Source organism: Procambarus clarkii, chromosome 43 (assembly GCF_040958095.1).
Source record: "Procambarus clarkii isolate CNS0578487 chromosome 43, FALCON_Pclarkii_2.0, whole genome shotgun sequence".
Taxonomy (NCBI): Eukaryota; Metazoa; Arthropoda; class Malacostraca; order Decapoda; family Cambaridae; genus Procambarus; species Procambarus clarkii.
The window spans coordinates 33,742,532-33,767,030 of NC_091192.1; the positions used below are offsets into that span (position 1 = coordinate 33,742,532).

Below are 24,499 nucleotides of genomic sequence, written 5' to 3' on the forward strand. Positions count from 1 at the left end.
TTGTAGTCACTATTGCATTACTAGTATTTCTATTAGTAGCACAGCTGTAGCTAGTTTGTTGTTGGAGAGCTTCTACTGATGTTGCTAGTAATAGAGCACTTACCACTGATATTGCTAGTAATAGAGCACTTACCACTGATGTAGCTAGTAATAGAGCACTTACCACTGATGTAGCTAGTAATAGAGCACTTACCACTGATGTTGCTAGTAATAGAGCACTTACCACTGATATTGCTAGTAATAGAGCACTTACCACTGATGTAGCTAGTAATAGAGCACTTACCACTGATGTAGCTAGTAATAGAGCACTTACCACTGATGTAGCTAGTAATAGAGCACTTACCACTGATGTAGCTAGTAATAGAGCACTTACCACTGATGTAGCTAGTAATAGAGCACTTACCACTGATGTAGCTAGTAATAGAGCACTTACCACTGATGTAGCTAGTAATAGAGCACTTACCACTGATGTAGCTAGTAATAGAGCACTTACCACTGATGTAGCTAGTAATAGAGCACTTACCACTGATGTTGCTAGTAATAGAGCACTTACCACTGATGTAGCTAGTAATAGAGCACTTACCACTGATGTAGCTAGTAATAGAGCACTTACCACTGATGTAGCTAGTAATAGAGCACTTACCACTGATGTAGCTAGTAATAGAGCACTTACCACTGATGTAGCTAGTAATAGAGCACTTACCACTGATGTAGCTAGTAATAGAGCACTTACCACTGATGTTGCTAGTAATAGAGCACTTACCACTGATGTAGCTAGTAATAGAGCACTTACCACTGATGTTGCTAGTAATAGAGCACTTACCACTGATGTAGCTAGTAATAGAGCACTTACCACTGATGTAGCTAGTAATAGAGCACTTACCACTGATGTTGCTAGTAATAGAGCACTTACCACTGATGTAGCTAGTTACAGAGCTGCTTGAACTGTTGTTGCTAGCAACGGAGTAGTTACCTCTGTTGTTCCTAGCAATAGAGCAGTTACCACTGGTCAAGTAATAGAGCAGCGTCCACTGCTGTTCCTAGCAATAGAGCAGTTACCACTGTTGTTGCTAGCAATAGAGCAGCTACCACAGATGTTGCTATTAGTATAGAAACTACCGCTGAAATTGCTAGTAATAGAGACGCTACTATTGACGTTGCTAGCAATAGAGCATCTACCCCTGGTGTTGATAGATAATCTACTACTAATACAAGCACAACTGCGCTATGGCTTGTATTATACCTTCTAAATCTACACAAATAAGGCTCTTGCTACTGCTGTTAATACTGTGACTGCTACTACGACACTACTGTTAATACTGTTGCTACTGTTAATACTGTTATCAGTGTTACCACTATTAATACTGTTATCAGTGTTACCACTGTTAATATTGTTATCAGTGTTACCACTGTTAATATTGTTATCAGTGTTACCACTGTAATCAGTGTGCTAACACTTTAATGCAGTACTTTAAATCTATTCATTTTCCTATTTAATTTCCTTGTTAAAACAGCAAATACAAATTATATATTTGATACAAATAAAAATGGGACTCTTTTAGAAAGTTAATGATCAAAAGAAGCTTGGCAGCGAGCCCTTATCGTAAAGAAAGTATATTAAAATGTAAAGAGATGAGGATACTTAATGACAATTGTATTTTAATCTAAGTGGTGAAGGTCGAGTTGGTAGTGCGTGTGTCCGAGGGGTTAAAGGTACGTGGGTTCGAAACCTCTATAAGGCTTCAGTATTTTGTTAACTTCATACGTTTTTCAACCGGAGCCAAACGCTCTAAGAGACATCTGTGTTACAGAATATTGAAAAGTTCTGAAATGTCATTTACTATGAAACTACGAGAGAGAGAGAGAGAGAGAGAGAGAGAGAGAGAGAGAGAGAGAGAGAGAGAGAGAGAGAGAGAGAGAGAGAGAGAGAGAGAGAGAGAGAGAAAGAGAGAGAGAGAGCGTGAAATGTAATTTTACATACAAAAGCAGAGAGCGTGTATCGAGGAGCCGTTTGGTGTAGCGGCAGCGTGGCGGCGGCGGCGGGGTTGCTGCCCTGCCTCCCTCCTGACGGTGCAGCAGACTGCACCAGGCACGGCAGCAGTAGTAGACTCGTAGGAGACCTTTTTTTACCCAGTGGGAGACCACCGGTCCTAGAGCCAGGGAGCACTCGGGTGACGGTGTGGGTTCTCTGGTTTCCGCAGGTGCTGGCTGTGATCTCCGTGATCTTCATCGTCATGTCGACGCTCGCGCTCGTGCTCAACACCGTGCCCAGCTTTCAGGGTCCCGAGCAAGGAGACAATGAGAAACTGGCCATGGTGGAGGCGGTATGCATCACATGGTTTACGCTCGAGTACCTCCTGCGGTTCGCTGCAAGCCCCAACAAGTGGAAATTCTTTAAAGGCGCAATGAACGTTATTGACTTGCTTGCCATTCTACCATACTTTGTTTCCTTGTTCCTTATTGAGTCAAACAAACACACAGACCAGTTCCAGGACGTGAGAAGGATTGTTCAGATCTTCAGAATTATGAGAATTCTCAGAATTTTAAAGCTTGCCCGACATTCGACCGGGCTCCAAAGTTTGGGCTTTACACTGAAAAATTCATACAAAGAGTTAGGTTTGTTGATGTTGTTTCTAGCCATGGGCGTGTTAATCTTTTCGAGTCTCTGCTATTTTGCGGAAAAAGACGAAAATCCTGTGTACAAAAGTATTCCGGAGACTTTCTGGTGGGCGGGCATCACCATGACGACGGTGGGGTATGGAGACATGTACCCCATCACTCCCTTGGGCAAAGTGATCGGATCTGTGTGTTGTATCTGTGGTGTGCTGGTCATTGCGCTGCCCATCCCCATCATCGTCAACAACTTCGCCGAGTTCTACAAGAACCAGATGCGACGCGAGAAGGCCCTCAAGCGACGCGAGGCCCTCGAGAGAGCCAAGCGAGAAGGCTCCATCGTGTCCTTCCATCACGTCAACCTACGCGACGCCTTCGCCAAGTCCATGGACCTGATTGACGTCATCGTGGATACAGGTAGCGTTGCCCGCTCGCTGCTAGGGTCGCGTGGCAGGGGCTCCCTCCGTCGGCCTCCCCTGGGGCGGTCACAGTCCCCCACGGGGGGCCCACACCGCTACTCCAAGGTGGCGCAGGTTGTCCCCGCTGACGTGGCGTCTGCGCCTTCTGCCGACGCTTCTTCTGACAGCTCCCCCTGACCACACCCTCATAAGGTCCTCCACTCGCCCTCTACCCTCATACATGCCTCACACATGAACCAGTCCTCAGCTACACTACCACTACTCTACTGCACCTCACTGCTATTCCAACTACTCTATTCTAGATCTCTTATATCAGCCCCTTTGCACAATTTACCATTACGTAAAAAAATGCAACTGTTTTGCCTAGCTGATGAGCGTACGAACCCAAGCAACCCACCTAACATATCAAAGCCGATGGTCAAGAAAACGCCAATATTATGGTGCTTTAATGATTACTAACCTGTCGCATTGTTAACGGATTGGTCAATTCCGTAAAGAATGCGACGTATTAGGTGTGAGGGTTCGTGGTCACAACTGCTCGACCTATAGACCTACAGTGAGTGTTGACTGTGAACGGCAGCATCACCCAGCCTCTGTGTGCGGTGGTCGCATCACGGCCTCCAAGTACTGTTCTCTGATGGTAAGTCTTCACGTATGGTACTCTAAAGGTACTGCCAGGTATCCTACTTAGAAGGTTAACTTAAAGCTATCGCTATCTGAAGATAAACTTCCAGATATCGTTCTCTGAAGGTAAACTTTCCACTTATCGTACTCTGAAGGTAAACTTTCCACTTATCGTACTCTGAAGGTAAACTTTCCACTTATCGTACTCTGAAGGTAAACTTTCTAGAATCGTAATATAAAGGTAAACTTGCAAGTATCATTCTTCACATCTCCTCATACTTCCCTTACTGGACGGTATAGAGCGACGGCCCCGCATCATGCAGATCGGCGTTCAATCCCCGACCCTCCAGGTGGTTGGGCACCATTTCGTCCTCCCTGTCCCATCCCAAATCCTTATCTTGACCCCTTCCCAGTGGCATATAATGGCTTGGCGCATTCTCCCCTATAGTTCCCTTTCCCTTCCCTCAATCTTCATCATATTTCCTCATTTTTCATCACATTCCCTCATGTTCTTTTCATACTTTTGTCTCCACGTATTCTCTCAACACTCACTAATGTCTCAGTTTTTCACTCACCCTCACGTTTCTCTACTTCACCGCTACGGCGGCAGTGGCGCTGCCTCACACGCCACGTGGGACATTGTTTATCAACAAACCATCTGGACGCTTCACCGAGCGCCTCACTTGATCGTAAATCTACAGACAGTCTCTGCTATAACTGGTGTCTGGGGGACGTTTTTGTCAAAGGAACGAAATCTGGGACATTAGGGAACCAGAGTTAAAGGTATATTCTGGTCAGTTCAACCGAAAATGCTCTTCGTAAGACGTAGAGCGTGCATGGTACGGCCTACATTATTGGTTGATGGGACAAATAATTTACCGGGGATACCATAATAGATTAGGGATAGCCGGATTTTGCGTAGATATGAATGTACATTTGAATTAGTTTGGGCGGTTATAAATAGGAGCTGCCTCGTGTGAGCCAATATAGGCCTTCTGTAGTTGTGTTTATTCTCAAGAAATGTTACGTTGATATGATTGCATGATGATTGCAAAATCCGTTCCATGATATTAATTCGTTCATATGATATTAATCCTATTTATTCGCGATGACTTGAATACTTGGTGTCATATGAAGTGAGGAGGAACATTATATCTACAATGAACGAGGTTTATATATTGCACTATTCACATTTAAAACAGTAAGCTTAATGCTTATTCAGGCTAATATATATCCTTTCCGTGAGAAGGCTTTCTCGAACTTGTATAAATATATATATATATATATATATATATATATATATATATATATATATATATATATATATATATATATATATATATATATATATATATATATATACATATAGTTCATTGAATATGACTGTATATTCCTTGTTGATTATTTTCTTGTTGAGGGCTTCTGTCCCTCTCTGATTGGTGGTCTTGCATCTTGGTTTAATTGGAAGAGTATCTCTCCAAACGTCATATTTTGTTCAAGGTTGACTAAAATAATAAAGAATAACTTTTGAACGTATTATTCTTAGTATAATTTACACGTCGTAACGAACCTACAAGTTTCATTTTCAAGTGAGAAATGATAGAACATGTTGATATTTTAGATTTTAGCTACTCGGGACGAAATGTTCATGTAGCACGGCTATAGTGAGTGCGTATGCAGGCGATGAGTCACAATAACGTGGCTAAATTATGTTGACCAAATAACACACTAGAAGGTGAAGTGTCGACGACGTTTCGGTCCGTCCTGGACCATTCTCAAGTCGACAGGACAATCTACTTGAGAACGGTCCAGGACGGACCGAAACGTCGTCGTCCCTTGACCTTCTAGTGTGTGGTTTGGTCAATATAGTGAGTTCGTAATTGAGTTCGGTTATTAGCGATAACCTTGTTACTGTGATATTTGCGTGAAAGTTTTAAATGTAGGTGGGGTTTTCTCCCGTTTCTTTTCCGCTTCTGTTTTAGCGCACTGGTTTTAGTCTTGTTTTACCATTATCTTAGTGGCAGATAAAGATGCACAGTACATGAAGAAACATATATTTTATAACATAGGGAAGTCAGGCGCATACAAAATTATCTGAAGTGAAAGGAGAAATAAATAAAAGTAGAAAAGAAAGTAAGGTGATGGACCAACAAACTAAGTTTGGTTAATAACATTAACATTATTACCAATAAACTAAGTTTAGTTTATTGTCCACACATGAAATAAACTAAGCTTTGCCCAGTATTGGCCAAGTGTTATAAATCAGATGTTTTTTCATGTCTTGTCATTCCTGACTTGGGAATGAACCATGTAGGTTCGAAACGTTGTGTAAGTTTTAATAAGTATTATACATTTATACAGGAGGACGATATATATATATATATATATATATATATATATATATATATATATATATATATATATATATATATATATATATATATATATATGTCGTACCTAGTAGCCAGAACGCACTTCTCTGCCTACTATGCAAGGCCCGATTTGCCTAATAAGCCAAGTTTTCATGAATTAATTGTTTTTACGACTACCTAACCTACCAAACCTAACCTAACCTAACTTTTTCGGCTACCTAACCTATGAAGATAGGTTAGATTAGGTTAGGTAGGGTTGGTTAGGTTCGGTCATATATCTACGTTAATTTTAACTCCAATAAAAAAAAATTGACCTCATACATAATGAAATGGGTAGCTTTATCATTTCATAAGAAAAAAAATTGAGAAAATATATTAATTCAGGAAAACTTGGCTTATTAGGCAAAACGGGTCTTGCATAGTAGGCTGAGAAGTGCGTTCTGGCTACTAGGCACGACATATATATATATATATATATATATATATATATATATATATATATATATATATATATATATATGCGAACAAGCCTGAATGGTCCCCAGGACAATATGCAACTGAAAACTCACACCCCAGAAGTGACTCGAACCCATACTCCCAGGAGCAACACAACTGGTATGTACAAGACGCCTTAATCCACTTGACCATCATGACCGGACATAATGAGGTGATAGCCGAGGCTATTTGAACCACCCCACCGCCGGCACTCGGATAGTAATCTTGGGCATAGCATTTTACGAAATCACCTCATTCTTACCAAATCCCAAATCCCATTCTTACCAAATCACCTCATTCATACCAAATCATTCTCATTCAAATCACCTCAAATGCTATGCCCAAGATTACTATCCGAGTGCCGGCGGTGGGGTGGTTCAAATAGCCTCGGCTATCACCTCATTATGTCCGGTCGTGATGGTCAAGTGGATTAAGGCGTCTTGTACATACCAGTTGCGTTGCTCCTGGGAGTATGGGTTCGAGTCACTTCTGGGGTGTGAGTTTTCAGTTGCATATTGCCCTGGGGACCATTCAGGCTTGTTCGCATTTGTGTTCCTCACGTGTGCCCCAAAGAATGAGGTGATTTGGTAAAATGCTATGCCCAAGATTACTATCCGAGTGCCGGCGGTGGGGTGGTTCAAATAGCCTCGGCTATCACCTCATTATGTCCGGTCGTGATGGTCAAGTGGATTAAGGCGTCTTGTACATACCAGTTGCGTTGCTCCTGGGAGTATGGGTTCGAGTCACTTCTGGGGTGTGAGTTTTCAGTTATATATATATATATATATATATATATATATATATATATATATATATATATATATATATATATATATATATATATATATATATATATATATAACTGAAAACTCACACCCCAGAAGTGACTCGAACCCATACTCCCAGGAGCCACGCAACTGGTATGTACAAGACGCCTTAATCCACTTGACCATCACGACCGGACATAATGAGGTGATAGCCGAGGCTATTTGAACCACCCCACCGCCGGCACTCGGATAGTAATCTTGGGCATAGCATTTTACCAAATCACCTCATTCTTTGGGGCACACGTGAGGAACACAAATGCGAACAAGCCTGAATGGTCCCCAGGACAATATGCAACTGAAAACTCACACCCCAGAAGTGACTCGAACCCATACTCCCAGGAGCCACGCAACTGGTATGTACAAGACGCCTTAATCCACTTGACCATCACGACCGGACATAATGAGGTGATAGTATCACCTCATACCTCATTATACCTCATAATGAGGTGATACCTCTATCACCTCATTATGTCCGGTCGTGATGGTCAAGTGGATTAAGGCGTCTTGTACATACCAGTTGCGTGGCTCCTGGGAGTATGGGTTCGAGTCACTTCTGGGGTGTGAGTTTTCAGTTGCATATTGTCCTGGGGACCATTCAGGCTTGTTCGCATTTGTGTTCCTCATGTGTGCCCCAAAGAATGAGGTGATTTGGTAAAATGCTATGCCCAAGATTACTATCCGAGTGCCGGCGGTGGGGTGGTTCAAATAGCCTCGGCTATCACCTCATTATGTCCGGTCGTGATGGTCAAGTGGATTAAGGCGTCTTGTACATACCAGTTGCGTGGCTCCTGGGAGTATGGGTTCGAGTCACTTCTGGGGTGTGAGTTTTCAGTTGCATATTGTCCTGGGGACCATTCAGGCTTGTTCGCATATATATATATATATATATATATATATATATATATATATATATATATATATATATATATATATATATATATAACCTAGAAGGGGTACCACCTCTGGTGCAAGTGTAGGGACCCATAGCCTCGCAGAAAAAAATAAAGAGTACTCAGAGACGACCTTGTGGATCCTCACTGAACACTTTGATATTTTCTAATTATATATATATATATATATATATATATATATATATATATATATATATATATATATATATATATGTCGTACCTAATAGCCAGAACGCACTTCTCAGCCTACTATGCAAGGCCCGATTTGCCTAATAAGCCAAGTTTTCCTGAATTAATATATTTTCTCTAATTTTTTTCTTATGAAATGATAAAGCTACCCATTTCATTATGTATGAGGTCAATTTTTTTTATTGGAGTTAAAATTAACGTAGATATATGACCGAACCTAACCAACCCTACCTAACCTAACCTAACCTATCTTTATAGGTTAGGTTAGGTTAGGTGGCCGAAAAAGATAGGTTAGGTTAGGTTAGGTAGGTTAGGTAGACAAAAAACAATTAATTCATGAAAACTTGGCTTATTAGGCAAATCGGGCCTTAAATAGTAGGCATAGAAGTGAGTTCTGGCTACTAGGTACGACATATATATATATATATATATATATATATATATATATATATATATATATATATATATATATATATATATATATATATATATATATATATATATATATATATATATATATATATATATATATATATATATATATATATATATATATATATATATATATATATATATATATATATATATATATATATATATATATATATATGATCCCAGGCAACCCTAACCCTTAAAAGGTCAGTCAGTCCACACCAGCTCGAGAAAGCATCAATATTACGATGTTGTTCACTTCACCAAAGCTCAGGGGCATCTAGATACTGTGGTTGGTCAGGACAAAGTTGCGTATCATTAAGCGTAAGGACATGTTGTTTCATCCTTCTACATTCCTTTGATAAACTAAATGTCAGGCCACCAATTATAGCCGAAAACACAAGTGTTCTGTGGTCAAGTTACGTGTTTACTGAGGCTTGGGGAGAGGTTTGTTGACAAACTGTCACTCGTGACGTTACGCAGCGCCACTGCGGCCAAACACCAAAACACACGGAAGCCCGCCTAATTTAAACTATGGCAGAATAGTTCCTTTGATAATTACTTACCTCACCTTATAAAATGAGTAATACTGAGTTATCCTGTGATAATTACGCCAAATAGATATAATACTCGACTAAACAATGATCAAGTGGGACAAAAAGGTAAAAATGCCGTATTAATTAAATCACAATTTGAGAAATTGTGCATGTGATCCTTAATTCTGTCTCAGGTTAAGGTGTCGTATGGCGACTGATCTCTACCTGTGCGTGTTGTACGCGCCCCTCTACTGTACCAGGCCATGTACATGTACTATATTGTACTAGCCTTGTAGTACCTTGTAATACTAAGTAGCCCTTTTGTGTATACCCCTGACAGCGGCCAGAACTTATACACTGTGCACAATGAAACTACAACACATACATTAGATAATGTATAAACATTACACAACTTCATTCAATCCTAAAATGTTCATCGTATCATGTGTTTCATCGAGTCATCAACACTTTCTCCCCCTCACAATTCGTGTCTCAAAGTTCAAAGTTCAAAACACACGTTGAATTCAACCTTCATCCTCACTCCTGCCTCTGTGACTCACTCCTGCCTCTGTGACTCACTCCTGCCTCTGTGACTCCCTCCTGCCTCTGTGACTCACTCCTGCCTCTGTGACTCACTCCTGCCTCTGTGACTCACTCGACACGTACTCATCTTTCACTCGCACTCCACCGTGAGTCCTTTGCCATCGAGTGTTGGAGTGAGTCAACAAAGTGCAGGAAAGTGTGAACATGGCTCTTCACGGCTTCATCAAAATTTCATCAACCTCATACATTAGTGATGATCTTTGGTGCTCTGAAGCTGTCCCGACTCTCCTGCTTCTAACGCCTCATCCTGCTGCTCCTATTGTTTCCTCCTGCTGCTCCTGCTGCGTCTACTGCCTTCTACTGCTGTTCCTACTGCCTCTTCCTGCTGTTCCTACTGCCTCTTCCTGCTGCTCCTACTGCCTCTTCCTGCTGCTCCTACTGCCTCTTCCTGCTGTTCCTACTGCCTCTTCCTGCTGATTCTACTGCCTCTTCCTGCTGCTCCTACTGCCTCTTCCTGCTGTTCCTACTGCCTCTTCCTGCTGTTCCTACTGCCTCTTCCTGCTGCTCCTACTGCCTCTTCCTGCTGTTCCTACTGCCTCTTCCTGCTGATTCTACTGCCTCTTCCTGCTGCTCCTACTGCCTCTTCCTGCTGTTCCTACTGCCTCTTCCTGCTGTTCCTACTGCCTCTTCCTGCTGATTCTACTGCCTCTTCCTGCTGCTCCTACTGCCTCTTCCTGCTGTTCCTACTGCCTCTTCCTGCTGTTCCTACTGCCTCTTGCTGCTGTTCCTACTGCCTCTTCCTGCTGTTCCTACTGCCTCTTCCTGCTGTTCCTACTGCCTCTTCCTGCTGTTCCTACTGCCTCTTCCTGCTGTTCCTACTGCCTCTTCCTGCTGCTCCTACTGCCTCTTCCTGCTGTTCCTACTGCCTCTTCCTGCTGTTCCTACTGCCTCTTCCTGCTGTTCCTACTGCCTCTTCCTGCTGATTCTACTGCCTCCTTCTTCAAGTGGAACTACTTCCTCCTCCTTAAACAACTGTCATTTTGCCTGACTAGGCTGCTGAGTTTTAAGACGAGAGGTTCATATAGAACACAAACAGTTGCGTTGATCAGAGACTTGGTATGGTAAGTGTTGCTGCCTCCACAACCACCACCTCCCTTACTACTTCTACTACTACTACTACTACCACTACTACTACCACTGTCACAACTAGTACTCCTTCTGGAGTCACTACCACTTCAACTACAACCATTACTGCCACCATTGTTTGTGTTGGGCTCAACAACCACTCCACACTCTGTGATTCCTTGTTACCATGGTTGTTGCTAATGAACACACACACACACACACACACACACACACACACACACACACACACACACACACACACACACACACACACACACGCACACACCAACATAAAAAAAACCTATAACACGCATTTATGCCAAAATTCCCTTGTGAGTATGCGATAATTCCTACCAGTTTTGGAGAGCACAGTAGCGTGAGCGGGTATTGTAGTTACGAGAGGCGCCGGCAGAGGGCAGGTTAGAGTGCAATAACCCCTGGGGGCCAAGCTACACCATCAGCTGATCCAGTGTCAGCTGATAGAGTCAGCTGAGCGAGTCAGCTGGGCCTGTGTCAGCTGAGAGTCAGCTGACACAGGAAGTAGCTTGGCTTCGGCCGCACTAGAGCATGGCACTATTTACTAACCTTTGTTTTCTGTTCATTCTGAATACATTTATATATAAAAAAACACTAATATTAACACCATTTCTTTATGAGTTTTTTCTACATAATTCCTATTTTATGCTGCACTCTCTAACTAATGTCGGCTCAAGGCTAGTTATATGTATATATATATATATATATATATATATATATATATATATATATATATATATATATATATATATGTATATATATATATATATATATATATATATATATATATATATATATATATATATATATATATATATATATATATATATGATATAAATGATTTTCTACCACGAAGTTATCTGGTAGATAAAACAGGTACCGAGGGGATGGGGTACTCATGGGGTCACTGTGAGTACTGCTCCAAGGTGACTTAAAGACCCCCGGGGCCTGGTGTGGACAGCATCACACCATCCCCCGGGGCCTGGTGTAGACAGCATCACACCATCCCCGGGGCCTGGTGTAGACAGCATCACACCATCCCCCGGGGCCTGGTGTAGACAGCATCGCACCATCCCCGGGGCCTGGGGTAGACAGCATCGCACCATCCCCCGGGGCCTGGTGTAGACAGCATCGCACCATCCCCGGGGCCTGGTGTAGACAGCATCGCACCATCCCCGGGGCCTGGTGTAGACAGCATCGCACCATCCCTGGGGCCTGGTGTAGACAGCATCACACCATCCCCCGGGGCCTGGTGTAGACAGCATCGCACCATCCCCGGGGCCTGGTGGAGACAGCATCGCACCATCCCCGGGGCCTGGTGTAGACAGCATCGCACCATCCCCCGGGGCCTGGTGTAGACAGCATCACACCATCCCCGGGGCCTGGTGTAGACAGCGTCACACCATCCCCCGGGGCCTGGTGTAGACAGCATCACACCATCCCCCGGGCCTGGTGTAGACAGCATCACACCATCCCCGGGGCCTGGTGTAGACAGCATCACACCATCCCCGGGGCCTGGTGTAGACAGCATCACACCATCCCCGGGGCCTGGTGTAGACAGCATCACACCATCCCCGGGGCCTGGTGTAGACAGCATCACACCATCCCCGGGGCCTGGTGTAGACAGCATCGCACCATCCCCGGGGCCTGGTGTAGACAGCATCACACCATCCCCGGGGCCTGGTGTAGACAGCATCACACCATCCCCGGGGCCTGGTGTAGACAGCATCACACCATCCCCGGGGCCTGGTGTAGACAGCATCACACCATCCCCGGGGCCTGGTGTAGACAGCATCGCACCATCCCCGGGGCCTGGTGTAGACAGCATCACACCATCCCCGGGGCCTGGTGTAGACAGCATCACACCATCCCCGGGGCCTGGTGTAGACAGCATCACACCATCCCCGGGGCCTGGTGTAGACAGCATCACACCATCCCCGGGGCCTGGTGTAGACAGCATCACACCAACCCCGGGGCCTGGTGTAGACAGCATCACACCATCCCCGGGGCCTGGTGTAGACAGCATCACACCATCCCCGGGGCCTGGTGTAGACAGCATCACACCAACCCCGGGGCCTGGTGTAGACAGCATCACACCATCCCTGGGGCCTGGTGTAGACAGCATCACACCATCCCCGGGGCCTGGTGTAGACAGCATCACACCATCCCCGGGGCCTGGTGTAGACAGCATCACACCAACCCCGGGGCCTGGTGTAGACAGCATCACACCATCCCCGGGGCCTGGTGTAGACAGCATCACACCATCCCCGGGGCCTGGTGTAGACAGCATCACACCATCCCCGGGGCCTGGTGTAGACAGCATCATTGGACAACGGGCCTCAGTTCGCCACTAAATATCTCCTTCCTACCATCAAATTCCATCTGTTTTAATAAGATTCTTATTACTAATGTTACGATGCTCAGTAGATTAAGATCTCTCAGTTACATTGTTATGTACTATCTGTTTTGTTGTAGTAAGAGGCACGGAGGTAATAGTTGGTGTGTGCCAGCGTCTTATCGTTGACTTAGGAGAGATAGGTACCTTGTGTATAATGTATAGTTCAATAGGACGAGTTCATCACTTATGAAGTGATATAGTCATTCATTTCCTCAATCCGTTGCTTTTTTTTATCAATCTTATCAGCTTGAACGGCATTAAGTGAGAAGGAGATGAGTTATGTACACGGAATGTCGGTCACAAGGAATATTTGGCATCATTAAGATAATACTTTAAACTTTGGCCTAAAGTCTGAACATTTAATTTTAAAATACTCAAATAAAATGCTATTTAAATATATTTCTCTTAGACTAAGATTTTTTCACTGTCATTAATTGTGTGTGTGTATGTCTGGTCACAAGCTGAAGACTTAAATAAAGTATCACATTTCCACAACACTTTCTCTCATTTGTCCAGCATAAAGTATGAGTGGCCCCCAAGTGCACACTTTGTGAAGACATTAAGGCAGTAGTTACGGTGACAAGTAGTTGAGGAACATGTTGGTTAGATATCATCAGCAAGAGACAAAACTGGAGGCACCTCTCACACTATATCACATGCTTCTACAGTAACATATAGCAAGCTAACATTCCTCACATCTCAAATCAACATTTCGATTTTGCAGAGTCGACTGTAATGGAGAGAAAATGGGTGAATAATTCTGTCACATCTTGTGACCCCCATCCTGGTCACTGGAGTAGATGTATACCCCCTCTAGAGTTCCATACGGTACTTGAAAAGGAATGGACTTTTAAGGCAGTTTGCCTGCAACTTCTCTAGATTGGTGCACCAAGTTTACTGTAAACCAAAAAAAAAAAAGCTTGTCTTAACTGAGCTTAGTCATGGCTGGAGACGTGTTAGTTATTTAGAGGTCTTTGCATATTGCTCAAGTATTGTAAAGGTAATTTTGATGATCAATGGGAATGCAGTTGCAATATTTCTACTTATTTTTGGCGCCTTCATTAAAGCAGTAGGGTACTCCTTGAAGGATATGTTTGAAGAACCTGACCTTGTGGAGCATTAGCGCCAGTAGTCACCTCTCTCTCTGCTACAGTATATATATATATATTGCCCCCTAGACACACACAAAATGGACGGAAAGCAGATTTATAGAAACATTGATCTAATGATTTTTTCTTATAGATGGATAGTTGCTCATGCTGTCCCATAATAGTATGCATCCGGTAGGCCTCTCTCCCATACTCGTGCGACCCTAAACTAACATATACTGCAGATGACCATCTTTCATTTTTGTAGCCTCATGATGCAGCCTCTAGTCTTCATGCGTCTTGCTGTCAGTTTTCATGGATACTTTTGTCTTTGTGTAAACCACAAGTTTTTTTTTGTTTATTTTCCTGTAGTTTATGTACACGTTTCCATACCCTCTTAACAAAATTCCTGCGCATTTATTCCGAAAGAAAAAATATATTTTGATTCAAGAGAAGAGCTGCTCCTACACAGCCGTAATGATATGTTTAATTTTACCATTATTATCTTGTCTTATTTTTTCTCAAGAATAAATGCCAGTGTTTTTGCACAGAAGCAAATACGAGAGATATGACACGCATGCTTTCTTACTCAATGGTAGTGATGTTGTGTGGCCTTCTCCTGTGGGTGGCAGGCCCTGCTTCTCCTGTGGGTGGCAGGCTCTGCTTCTCCTGTGGGTGGCAGGCCCTGCTTCTCCTGTGGGTGGCAGGCCCTGCTTCTCCTGTGGGTGGCAGGCTCTGCTTCTCCTGTGGGTGGCAGGCCCTGCTTCTCCTGTGGGTGGCAGGCCCTGCTTCTCCTGTGGGTGGCAGGCCCTGCTTCTCCTGTGGGTGGCAGGCCCTGCTTCTCCTGTGGGTGGCAGGCCCTGCTTCTCCTGTGGGTGGCAGGCCCTGCTTCTCCTGTGGGTGGCAGGCCCTGCTTCTCCTGTGGGAGGCAGGCCCTGCTTCTCCTGTGGGTGGCAGGCTCTGCTTCTCCTGTGGGTGGCAGGCCCTGCTTCTCCTGTGAGTGGCAGGCTCTGCTTCTCCTGTGAGTGGCAGGCTCTGCTTCTCCTGTGGGTGGCAGGCCTTGCTTCCCCTGTGAGTGGCAGGCCCTCTTTCTCGTGTGAGTGGTAGGCCCTAATTCTTGTGTAAGTGACAGGCCCTGCTTCTCCTGTGAGTGACAGGCCCTGCTTCTCCTGTGAGTGACAGGCCCTGCTTCTCCTGTGAGTGGCAGGCTCTGCTTTTCCTGTGAGTGGCAGACTCTGCTTCTCCTGTGAGTGACAGGATCTTCTTTTCCTGTGAGTGGCAGGGCCCTGCTTCTCCTGTGAGTGGCAGGCCCTGCTTCTTGTGTGAGTGGCAGTCTGATTCTTTTGCGAGTGGCAGTTCCTGCTTCTTCTGTGAGTGGCAGTTCCTGCTTCTTCTGTGAATGACAGGCCCTGCTTCTTTTGTGAGTGGCAGGCCCTGCTTCTTCTGTGAGCGGCAGTTCCTGCTTCTTCTGTGAGTGGCAGAGGTCAGCTTCTTCTGTGAGTGGCAGGCCCTGCTTCTTCTGTGAGTGGCAGGCCCTGCTTCTTTTGTGAGTGGCAGGCCCTGCTTCTTCTGTGAGTGGCAGTTCCTGCTTCTTCTGTGAGTGGCAGAGGTCAGCTTCTTCTGTGAGTGGCAGAGGTCAGCTTCTCCTGTGAGTGGCAGGCCCTGCTTCTCCTGTGAGTGGCAGGCCCTGCTTCTCCTGTGAGTGGCAGGCCCTGCTTCTCCTGTGGGTGGCAGGCCCTGCTTCTTCTGTGAGTGGCAGGCCCTGCTTTTCCTGTGGGTGGCAGGCCCTGCTTCTCCTGTGGGTGGCAGGCCCTGCTTCTCCTGTGGGTGGCAGGCCCTGCTTCTCCTGTGGGTGGCAGGCCCTGCTTCTCCTGTGGGTGGCAGGCCCTGCTTCTCCTGTGGGTGGCAGGCCCTGCTTCTTCTGTGAGTGGCAGGCCCTGCTTCTTCTGTGAGTGGCAGGCCCTGCTTCTCCTGTGGGTGGCAGGCCCTGCTTCTCCTGTGGGTGGCAGGCCCTGCTTCTGTAAGTGGCAGGCCCTGCTTCTCCTGTTAGTGGCAGGTCTTCCGTGAGTGGCAGGCCCTGCTTCTCCTGTGAGTGGCAGGCCCTGTTTTTGCTGTGAGTGGAAGGGCCTGCTTCTCCTGTGAGTGGCAGGGTCTGCTTCTCCTGTGAGTGGCAGGGTCTGCTTCTCCTGTGAGTGGCAGGGTCTGCTTCTCCTGTGAGTGGCAGGGCCTGCTTCTCCTGTGAGTGGCAGGGTCTGCTTCTCCTGTGAGTGGCAGGCCTTGTTTTGCTGTGAGTGGCAGGGCCTGCTTCTCCTGTGAGTGGAAGGGCCTGCTTCTCCTGTGAGTGGCAGGGTCTGCTTCTTCTGTGAGTGGCAGGGCCTGCTTCTCCTGTGAGTGGCAGGCCTTGTTTTTGCTGTGAGTGGCAGGGCCTGCTTCTCCTGTGAGTGGCAGAGCCCGCTTTTCCTGTGAATGGCAGGGCCGGCTTCTGTGAGTGGCAGGGCCTGCTTCTCCTGTCAGTGGAAGGGCCTGCTTCTCCTGTGAGTGGCAGGGCCTGCTTCTCCTGTGAGTGGCAGGGCCTGCTTCTCCTGTGAGTGGCAGGGCCTGCTTCTCCTGTGAGTGGCAGGGCCTGCTTCTCCTGTGAGTGGAAGGGCCTGCTTCTCCTGTGAATGGCAGGGCCTGCTTCTCCTGTGAGTGGCAGGGCCTGCTTCTCCTGTGAGTGGCAGGGCCTGCTTCTCCTGTGAGTGGAAGGGCCTGCTTCTCCTGTGAGTGGAAGGGCCTGCTTCTCCTGTGAGTGGAAGGGCCTGCTTCTCCTGTGAGTGGCAGGGTCTGCTTTTCCTGTGAGTGGCAGAGCCTGCTTCTCCTCTGAGTGACAGGGCCTGCTTCTCCTGTGAGTGGCAGGGCCTGTCTCTACCGTGAGTGATAGGGTCTGTCTCTACTGTGAGAGGGAGGACCTAGTTGTTTCTCCAGTGATAGGCAGGGCTTTCTTCTGTGAGATGGAGGTCCTGCTTCTCCTGTGAGAGGCAGGGTCTGCTTCTCTTGTGAGAGGGAGGGTCTGCTTCTCCTGTGAGAGGCAGGGTCTGCTTCTCCTGTGAGTGGCAGGGCCTGCTTCTCCTGTGAGTGGAAGGGCCTGCTTCTCCTGTGAGTGGCAGGGCCTGCTTCTCCTGTGAGTGGCAGGGCCTGTCTCTACCATGAGTGATAGGGTCTGCGTCTACTGTGAGAGGGAGGACCTAGCTGTTTCTCCAGTGATAGGCAAGGCCTTCTTCTGTGAGATGGAGGTCCTGCTTCTCCTGTGAGAGGCAGGGTCTGCTTCTCCTGTGAGAGATAAGACCTTACTGTCGTAGGCTGATGAGTGTCCAGTGTCAGGTACTCTGTGTGCTCCCTTACCTTTTATGTGCTCATATATTTACTTGAGTCATCTCCTTCCTTTGTTATATGTGCATATCGGCTTTGTATCAATGCAATCATTTTAGTGTTTAGTGCATACACGCACTAATGAGTGTGACATATTTGAAGATAAGCATTTGGACGAGTTTAGTCTCGTATAGCAAGGAAGGAAATGAAACACATGTCGAGCTGACAACCTAGGCTTTATTGGAGTATTGAAAACAAAACTAACGTGCTTGATAATCTTGGTTGGGGCACCTTAAGGTGCTGCTGTACTCAGCTCCACATGTGTGTTATTTATTGGGGTTGACATGTTGTGAATCTTCTCTAAAGGTAGACTAATGTACAGTTTATAATGCCCTGTCTAATCTATTAACACTTATTTTCACAAGTAGAGTAATCATTTATTTGGTTTCATCAAAGTCAAATATCTTAGACTCTGAATGATAGATTCATGTAATTATTTTATTGGTTTCCCGTGTTTTGATTTCTGGTTTAGTGTTGTTGTAGAGAGGCATGAAAGCTCGGGGATGGTAGAGATAAAGGAGCTTCCCCTGGGAGCTCTCAAGGAGCTTCCCTGGGTGCTCAGAGGGAGCTTCCCCTGGGTGCTCAGAGGGAGCTTCCCCTGGGAGATCACAGGGAGCTTCCCCCTGGGTGCTCAGAGGGAGCTTCCCCTGGGAGCTCAGACGGAGCTCACTGATGACTGCATGCCACCTAACATGAGCTCAGTGAGAGGAGCAGTAAAGCTGCCGTAGTCGTAGCCTCGACCCCCTCCCCGCGCCTGTAGCACTCTCTGGAGCAGCACCCCCGGCGCCTGCGGCTGGCTTGGATGGTGATGTGTGTCTGTTTGTCTCTCGGCGCTGTAGGTCACAACATGTCCCAGGCAGACGCCAACTCGGTGGCTGGGGAGTCGATGCGCGCGGGCCAGACGGGCACCGGCTGCTACAAGAACCACGAGCACCACATGGGGCGGCAGCAGAAGGAGGCGCAGCAGGGGGAGAGTGGGGAAGCGGGGGTGACCACCAACACCCCCGCTGCTCCCAACATCCTCGACCTCCCGGCCACCGACGACCAGCGACCTCTTCCCTCGCCAGACTACCAGACTCCGGTAAGTCCTCCTTCACCCTCCTCCTCAAACCTCTCCCCCATTTCCTCCCTTCTCTCACCTCACTACTGCTACTCCCCCCTCCCTCACCCCTCACCCCCCCCCACCCCTGTCTCTCGTCTAATTGTCCCCCCCCCCTCTTGTGTGGCCTCCTATGTGTCCTCTGTGGCCTTCTATCCTTCGTCTGTGGCCTCTCACCTCTCCTCTCTGTGGCCACCAGCATTTCTCTCTCTCTGTCTCTCTCTCTCCCCCTTATATACCCCCAGTGTGACGCCTTTGTTACTTCTCTCCCCCTAAGCTTCTGAGCTCCGTGTTCTCCCCTTTGCTCAACAAAGCCTAATATAGATCTTAGGTCAGCAGCCGTGATGCTCCTCCTCCTTCATGTTTGATTGATTACTCTGAGTGTTGCATGAAGGCATGGTGGTCAGTGCATATCCCGCCCCTCCCACAACCCTCCCACAACCCTCCCACAACCCCCACCTACAACGCCGGTATCACAACAGCCGCCAGAGATGAGGTTGTGAGGTTGTGGGATCATCAACCTCCTCGCGCCTGCCAACCATTATTGAATGTTTTTCTCCCGTTTCCTTGACGACTTCCTGTCGGGCTGGAGGTTGTGTGGAGGCTGAGTAGTGGTGTAGAGTAGTGGTGTAGAGTAGTGGTGTAGAGTAGTGGTGTAGAGTAGTGGTGTAGAGTAGTGGTGTAGAGTAGTGGTGTAGAGTAGTGGTGTAGAGTAGTGGTGTAGAGTAGTGGTGTAGAGTAGTGGTGTCGTCTGGGGCCTCAGCCACTGCTCTCTCCTGGCTCTTGTCACACGTCTTCCCTAGTTGTGAAGTATGTAAATATGTATGTTGTGGATTGTTTGAAATTTAGGGAAATATGCACTGTGACTGTCATGTGACAGGTGGTGGGGGACTGACCACTGTGACTGTCATGTGACAGGTGGTGGGGGACTGACCACTGTGACTGTCATGTGACAGGTGGTGGGGGACTGACCACTGTGACTGTCATGTGACAGGTGGTGGGGGACTGACCACTGTGACTGTCATGTGACAGGTGGTGGGGGACTGACCACTGTGACTGTCATGTGACAGGTGGTGGGGGACTGACCACTGTGACTGTCATGTGACAGGTGGTGGGGGACTGACCACTGTGACTGTCATGTGACAGGTGGTGGGGGACTGACCACTGTGACTGTCATGTGACAGGTGGTGGGGGACTGACCACTGTGACTGTCATGTGACAGATGGTGGAGGACTGACCACTGTGACTGTCATGTGACAGATGGTGGGGGACTGACCACTGTGACTGTCATGTGACAGGTGGTGGGGGACTGACCACTGTGACTGTCATGTGACAGATGGTGGAGGACTGACCACTGTGACTGTCATGTGACAGGTGGTGGGGGACTGACCACTGTGACTGTCATGTGACAGGTGGTGGAGGACTGACCACTGTGACTGTCATGTGACAGGTGGTGGGGGACTGACCACTGTGACTGTCATATGACAGGTGGTGGAGGACTGACCACTGTGACTGTCATGTGACAGGTGGTGGGGGACTGACCACTGTGACTGTCATGTGACAGGTGGTGGGGGACTGACCACTGTGACTGTCATGTGACAGGTGGTGGAGGACTGACCACTGTGACTGTCATGTGACAGGTGGTGGGGGACTGACCACTGTGACTGTCATGTGACAGATGGTGGAGGACTGACCACTGTGACTGTCATGTGACAGATGGTGGAGGACTGACCACTGTGACTGTCATATGACAGATGGTGGGGGACTGACCACTGTGACTGTCATATGACAGGTGGTGGAGGACTGACCACTGTGACTGTCATGTGACAGATGGTGGAGGACTGACCACTGTGACTGTCATATGACAGATGGTGGGGGACTGACCACTGTGACTGTCATATGACAGGTGGTGGAGGACTGACCACTGTGACTGTCATGTGACAGATGGTGGAGGACTGACCACTGTGACTGTCATATGACAGATGGTGGGGGACTGACCACTGTGACTGTCATATGACAGGTGGTGGGGGACTGACCACTGTGACTGTCATATGACAGGTGGTGGGGGACTGACCACTGTGACTGTCATATGACAGGTGGTGGGGGACTGACCACTGTGACTGTCATATGACAGGTGGTGGGGGACTGACCACTGTGACTGTCATATGACAGGTGGTGGAGGACTGACCACTGTGACTGTCATATGACAGGTGGTGGAGGACTGACCACTGTGACTGTCATATGACAGGTGGTGGGGGACTGACCACTGTGACTGTCATATGACAGGTGGTGGAGGACTGACCACTGTGACTGTCATATGACAGGTGGTGGAGGACTGACCACTGTGACTTTCATATGACAGGTGGTGGAGGACTGACCACTGTGACTGTCATGTGACAGGTATGGAGGACTAACCACTGTGACTGTCATATGACAGGTATGGAGGACTGATCACTGTGACTGTCATATGACAGGTGGTGGAAGACTAACCACTGTGACTGTCATATGACAGGTGGTGGAGGACTGACCACGGTGACTGTCATATGACAGGTGGTGGAGGACTTGCCACGGTGACTGTCATATGACAGGTGGTGGAGGACTGACCACTGTGACTGTCATGTGACAGGTGGTGGAGGACTGACCACTGTGACTGTCATATGACAGGTGGTGGAGGACTTACCACTGTGACTGTCATATGACAGGTATGACAGCCACGGTCAGATACAAGTGACTGGCATGAAGGCCTGACAGCTCTTCTCACTACTCAGACTCCTCGTTAACAATGCCATTAGACTCACACGCTGTGTAAACATACAGTCATTACACCAAGACTCCAATACTCAAGCTCGACCAGGATCCACATATCCACCTACGAAACCTGTACATCTTTAAACAATCATGGCGGCTTTGTTTACATTTACACTTTACGAGCTTCTAAACTTCACAACGCAAGGTTATTATTGTCGTAAACAACCCCATAGCGCCCGGGCGCTCTTGCACTGATAGTGTACACAAAGCCAGCATGCTTGTTCGAAAGATGTACAGGTTTCGTAAGCGGTTGCGTATGTGCTTGATGTCTCCTCTATCTGTACCGTGTGACTGTAAGTGCTGTCTGCTCACCACTGGTAACGCCACAAGCCGGATATATTTACAGTATGAAAGCGTACAGCATAATAATATGAAATAAAAAGCGTTTACAGCGTAATAATATGAAAACTAGGGACCGGATATATCTGTTATACTCTCATTACCACCCGGTAGCACCCTTCACCCTGGTGTCACACTGTCATATATATATATATATATATATATATATATATATATATATATATATATATATATATATATATATATATATATATATATATATATACATATATATATATATATATATATATATATATATATATATATATATATATATATATATATATATATATATATATCAGAAAGTTAGCCATATTGTCTCAAACACAAAATCAACACAGAGCTCCATTTAAAACAATTTAAATTTAAAACAATGAAGATAATGAAATCCTAAACATATGAGTTATACATATATAATCCACCACACTTGGATAGGACGCGAGGGAAAGGGCGTAACTGGATAAGAATATCCAGATCATCTTGGCGTAATAATATTAAAGATGAATTTAATTCTAATGTTCAGAAAACTGGACCATTCAAAGCTGGTGTGCTGAGGCTGAAGAAAGTTTTGTATTGAGTGAAGAAAACTGTGTCAGGAGAAGACAGGTGAGCACCAGTCGTCACGGTCATCAGGGAGTGACTGTGCTGCATGAGCACGGCAGTAGTGTACACCTCGGACCAGAGTCACGAAGCACTTACGCAAGCACTTACGTACCTGTCCATCTTTTCTTTTGGCGGCTTTGTTTACAATTATTAAAAAGTTAATGAGCTCCGAAGCACCAGGAGGCTGTGTATAACAATAACAACAGTCGATTGGGAACTTTTTATGCTTGTAAACTGTTTAATAAATGAACTGTCACAAGTACTTACTTACACGTTCGTAAGTACTTGTGAAACTGCTTCGTGAATCTGGCCCCAGGGTTGTGAAAGTCACCACTGAGATGACAAGAGACGGTGTTGAAGGCTGTGTCGTGGTTCAGAGCTGAAACACACCTCCATAAGCTTGACACTGGATTACAGTATATTTTAACCCCCTGGTCTACACTGCTATTTATGGGTACTACAACACGCTGCACTTGACGGAAAGTTGTTAAAAGCATTTAAATGGATTATATAGCCTAAGGCGCTTGAAGCCATTTAAGTGTTCATTTGCTATTACATTTCTTCATAGAATCGATAAAGTGCAAATGTCATTCGTATACATCTTGCAAGATCATGGATTTAAAAATAAAAATTCGTAAAATGTCTTTACTAAGAAGTATTCAACTTTAACCAATTTACCTTCATTCTTTTATACCATATTTAAATTTATTGACAATCGAGACATTAGGACTATGCCTCACCTGACCATGGTGGGGGGGGGGCTACTCACTGATATTGTTTGCACTTAATGATAGATATTATAAAGGGTGAGCTGACAGCTAGTGGAGGTATTATCTTAAATTCATTTGGGCATAGTTGTTCAGGACGAAATACAGTCAGCAAAATTGGGTGTCAATTCCAGTAGAGAAAGTGGAGTACTGTCCCCAGTACTGTCCCCAGTACCATCCCCAGTACTGTCCCCTAGTACTGTCCCCTAGTACTTGATTCCTGAATACAGTATAGACTCCCAGCCCCTGATACTATGGTATAGTCCTATATACTTCAATCCTTTATGAATATAGTAGGTGAATTCAGTACTTCTCCCCCCCCCCCTTGATACTATAGGATACTACTGGGGGTACTTCTCACCTTCTGATACTGCTAAAGTCCCGCGTTAAGTCCCACGTTAAGTCCCAGGACGCTCCGGGTCCCGTACGTCCAGCCCCCCTCACCTTACAGTGCCCCCATAATAACAGTCCCAACATTATAGTACTCACAATTAAAATTTCAGTCCCCCCTGCACTATAGTACACATTACTACTATAATTACCCGTCCCGACACTATACATAGTACTCGCTCCTAAAACTACAGTATAGTGACACAATAGTATTATCTTCTATAATTAGAGTCTTCTGACACTATAGTGCTAGCTCCTATAATTATAGTCCACCCGACACTATATTTATATTTCCAATACTTGTGCTTCTCATTTATTTGAGTACTTCCGGTCTACTGTCCATACTGGTAGTCCCCTGATACTATAGTACTGTCCATACTGGTAGTCCCCTGATACTATAGTACTGTCCATACTGGTAGTCCCCTGATACTATAGTACTGTCCATACTGGTAGTCCCCTGATACTATAGTACTGTCC

General features: G+C 46.1%; 2 protein-coding genes across 2 annotated transcripts in view; one reads left to right on the forward strand and one right to left on the reverse strand.

Annotated features, from left to right (window-relative positions):
* Window positions 1–24,499, reverse strand: part of LOC138349978 (potassium voltage-gated channel protein Shab-like) — a 588,390-nt gene that overhangs the window by 336,767 nt on the left and 227,124 nt on the right. The gene's annotated exons all lie outside the window — the stretch shown is intronic.
* The window catches only part of LOC123755946 (potassium voltage-gated channel protein Shab), a 173,377-nt gene that overhangs the window by 31,726 nt on the left and 117,152 nt on the right, over window positions 1–24,499 (forward strand). Inside the window, exons 2-3 of the mRNA XM_069300223.1 lie at window positions 2,202–3,030; window positions 18,856–19,097. Coding sequence (XP_069156324.1) covers window positions 2,202–3,030; window positions 18,856–19,097 — 1,071 coding nt within the window. The remainder of the gene's footprint in view (window positions 1–2,201; window positions 3,031–18,855; window positions 19,098–24,499) is intronic.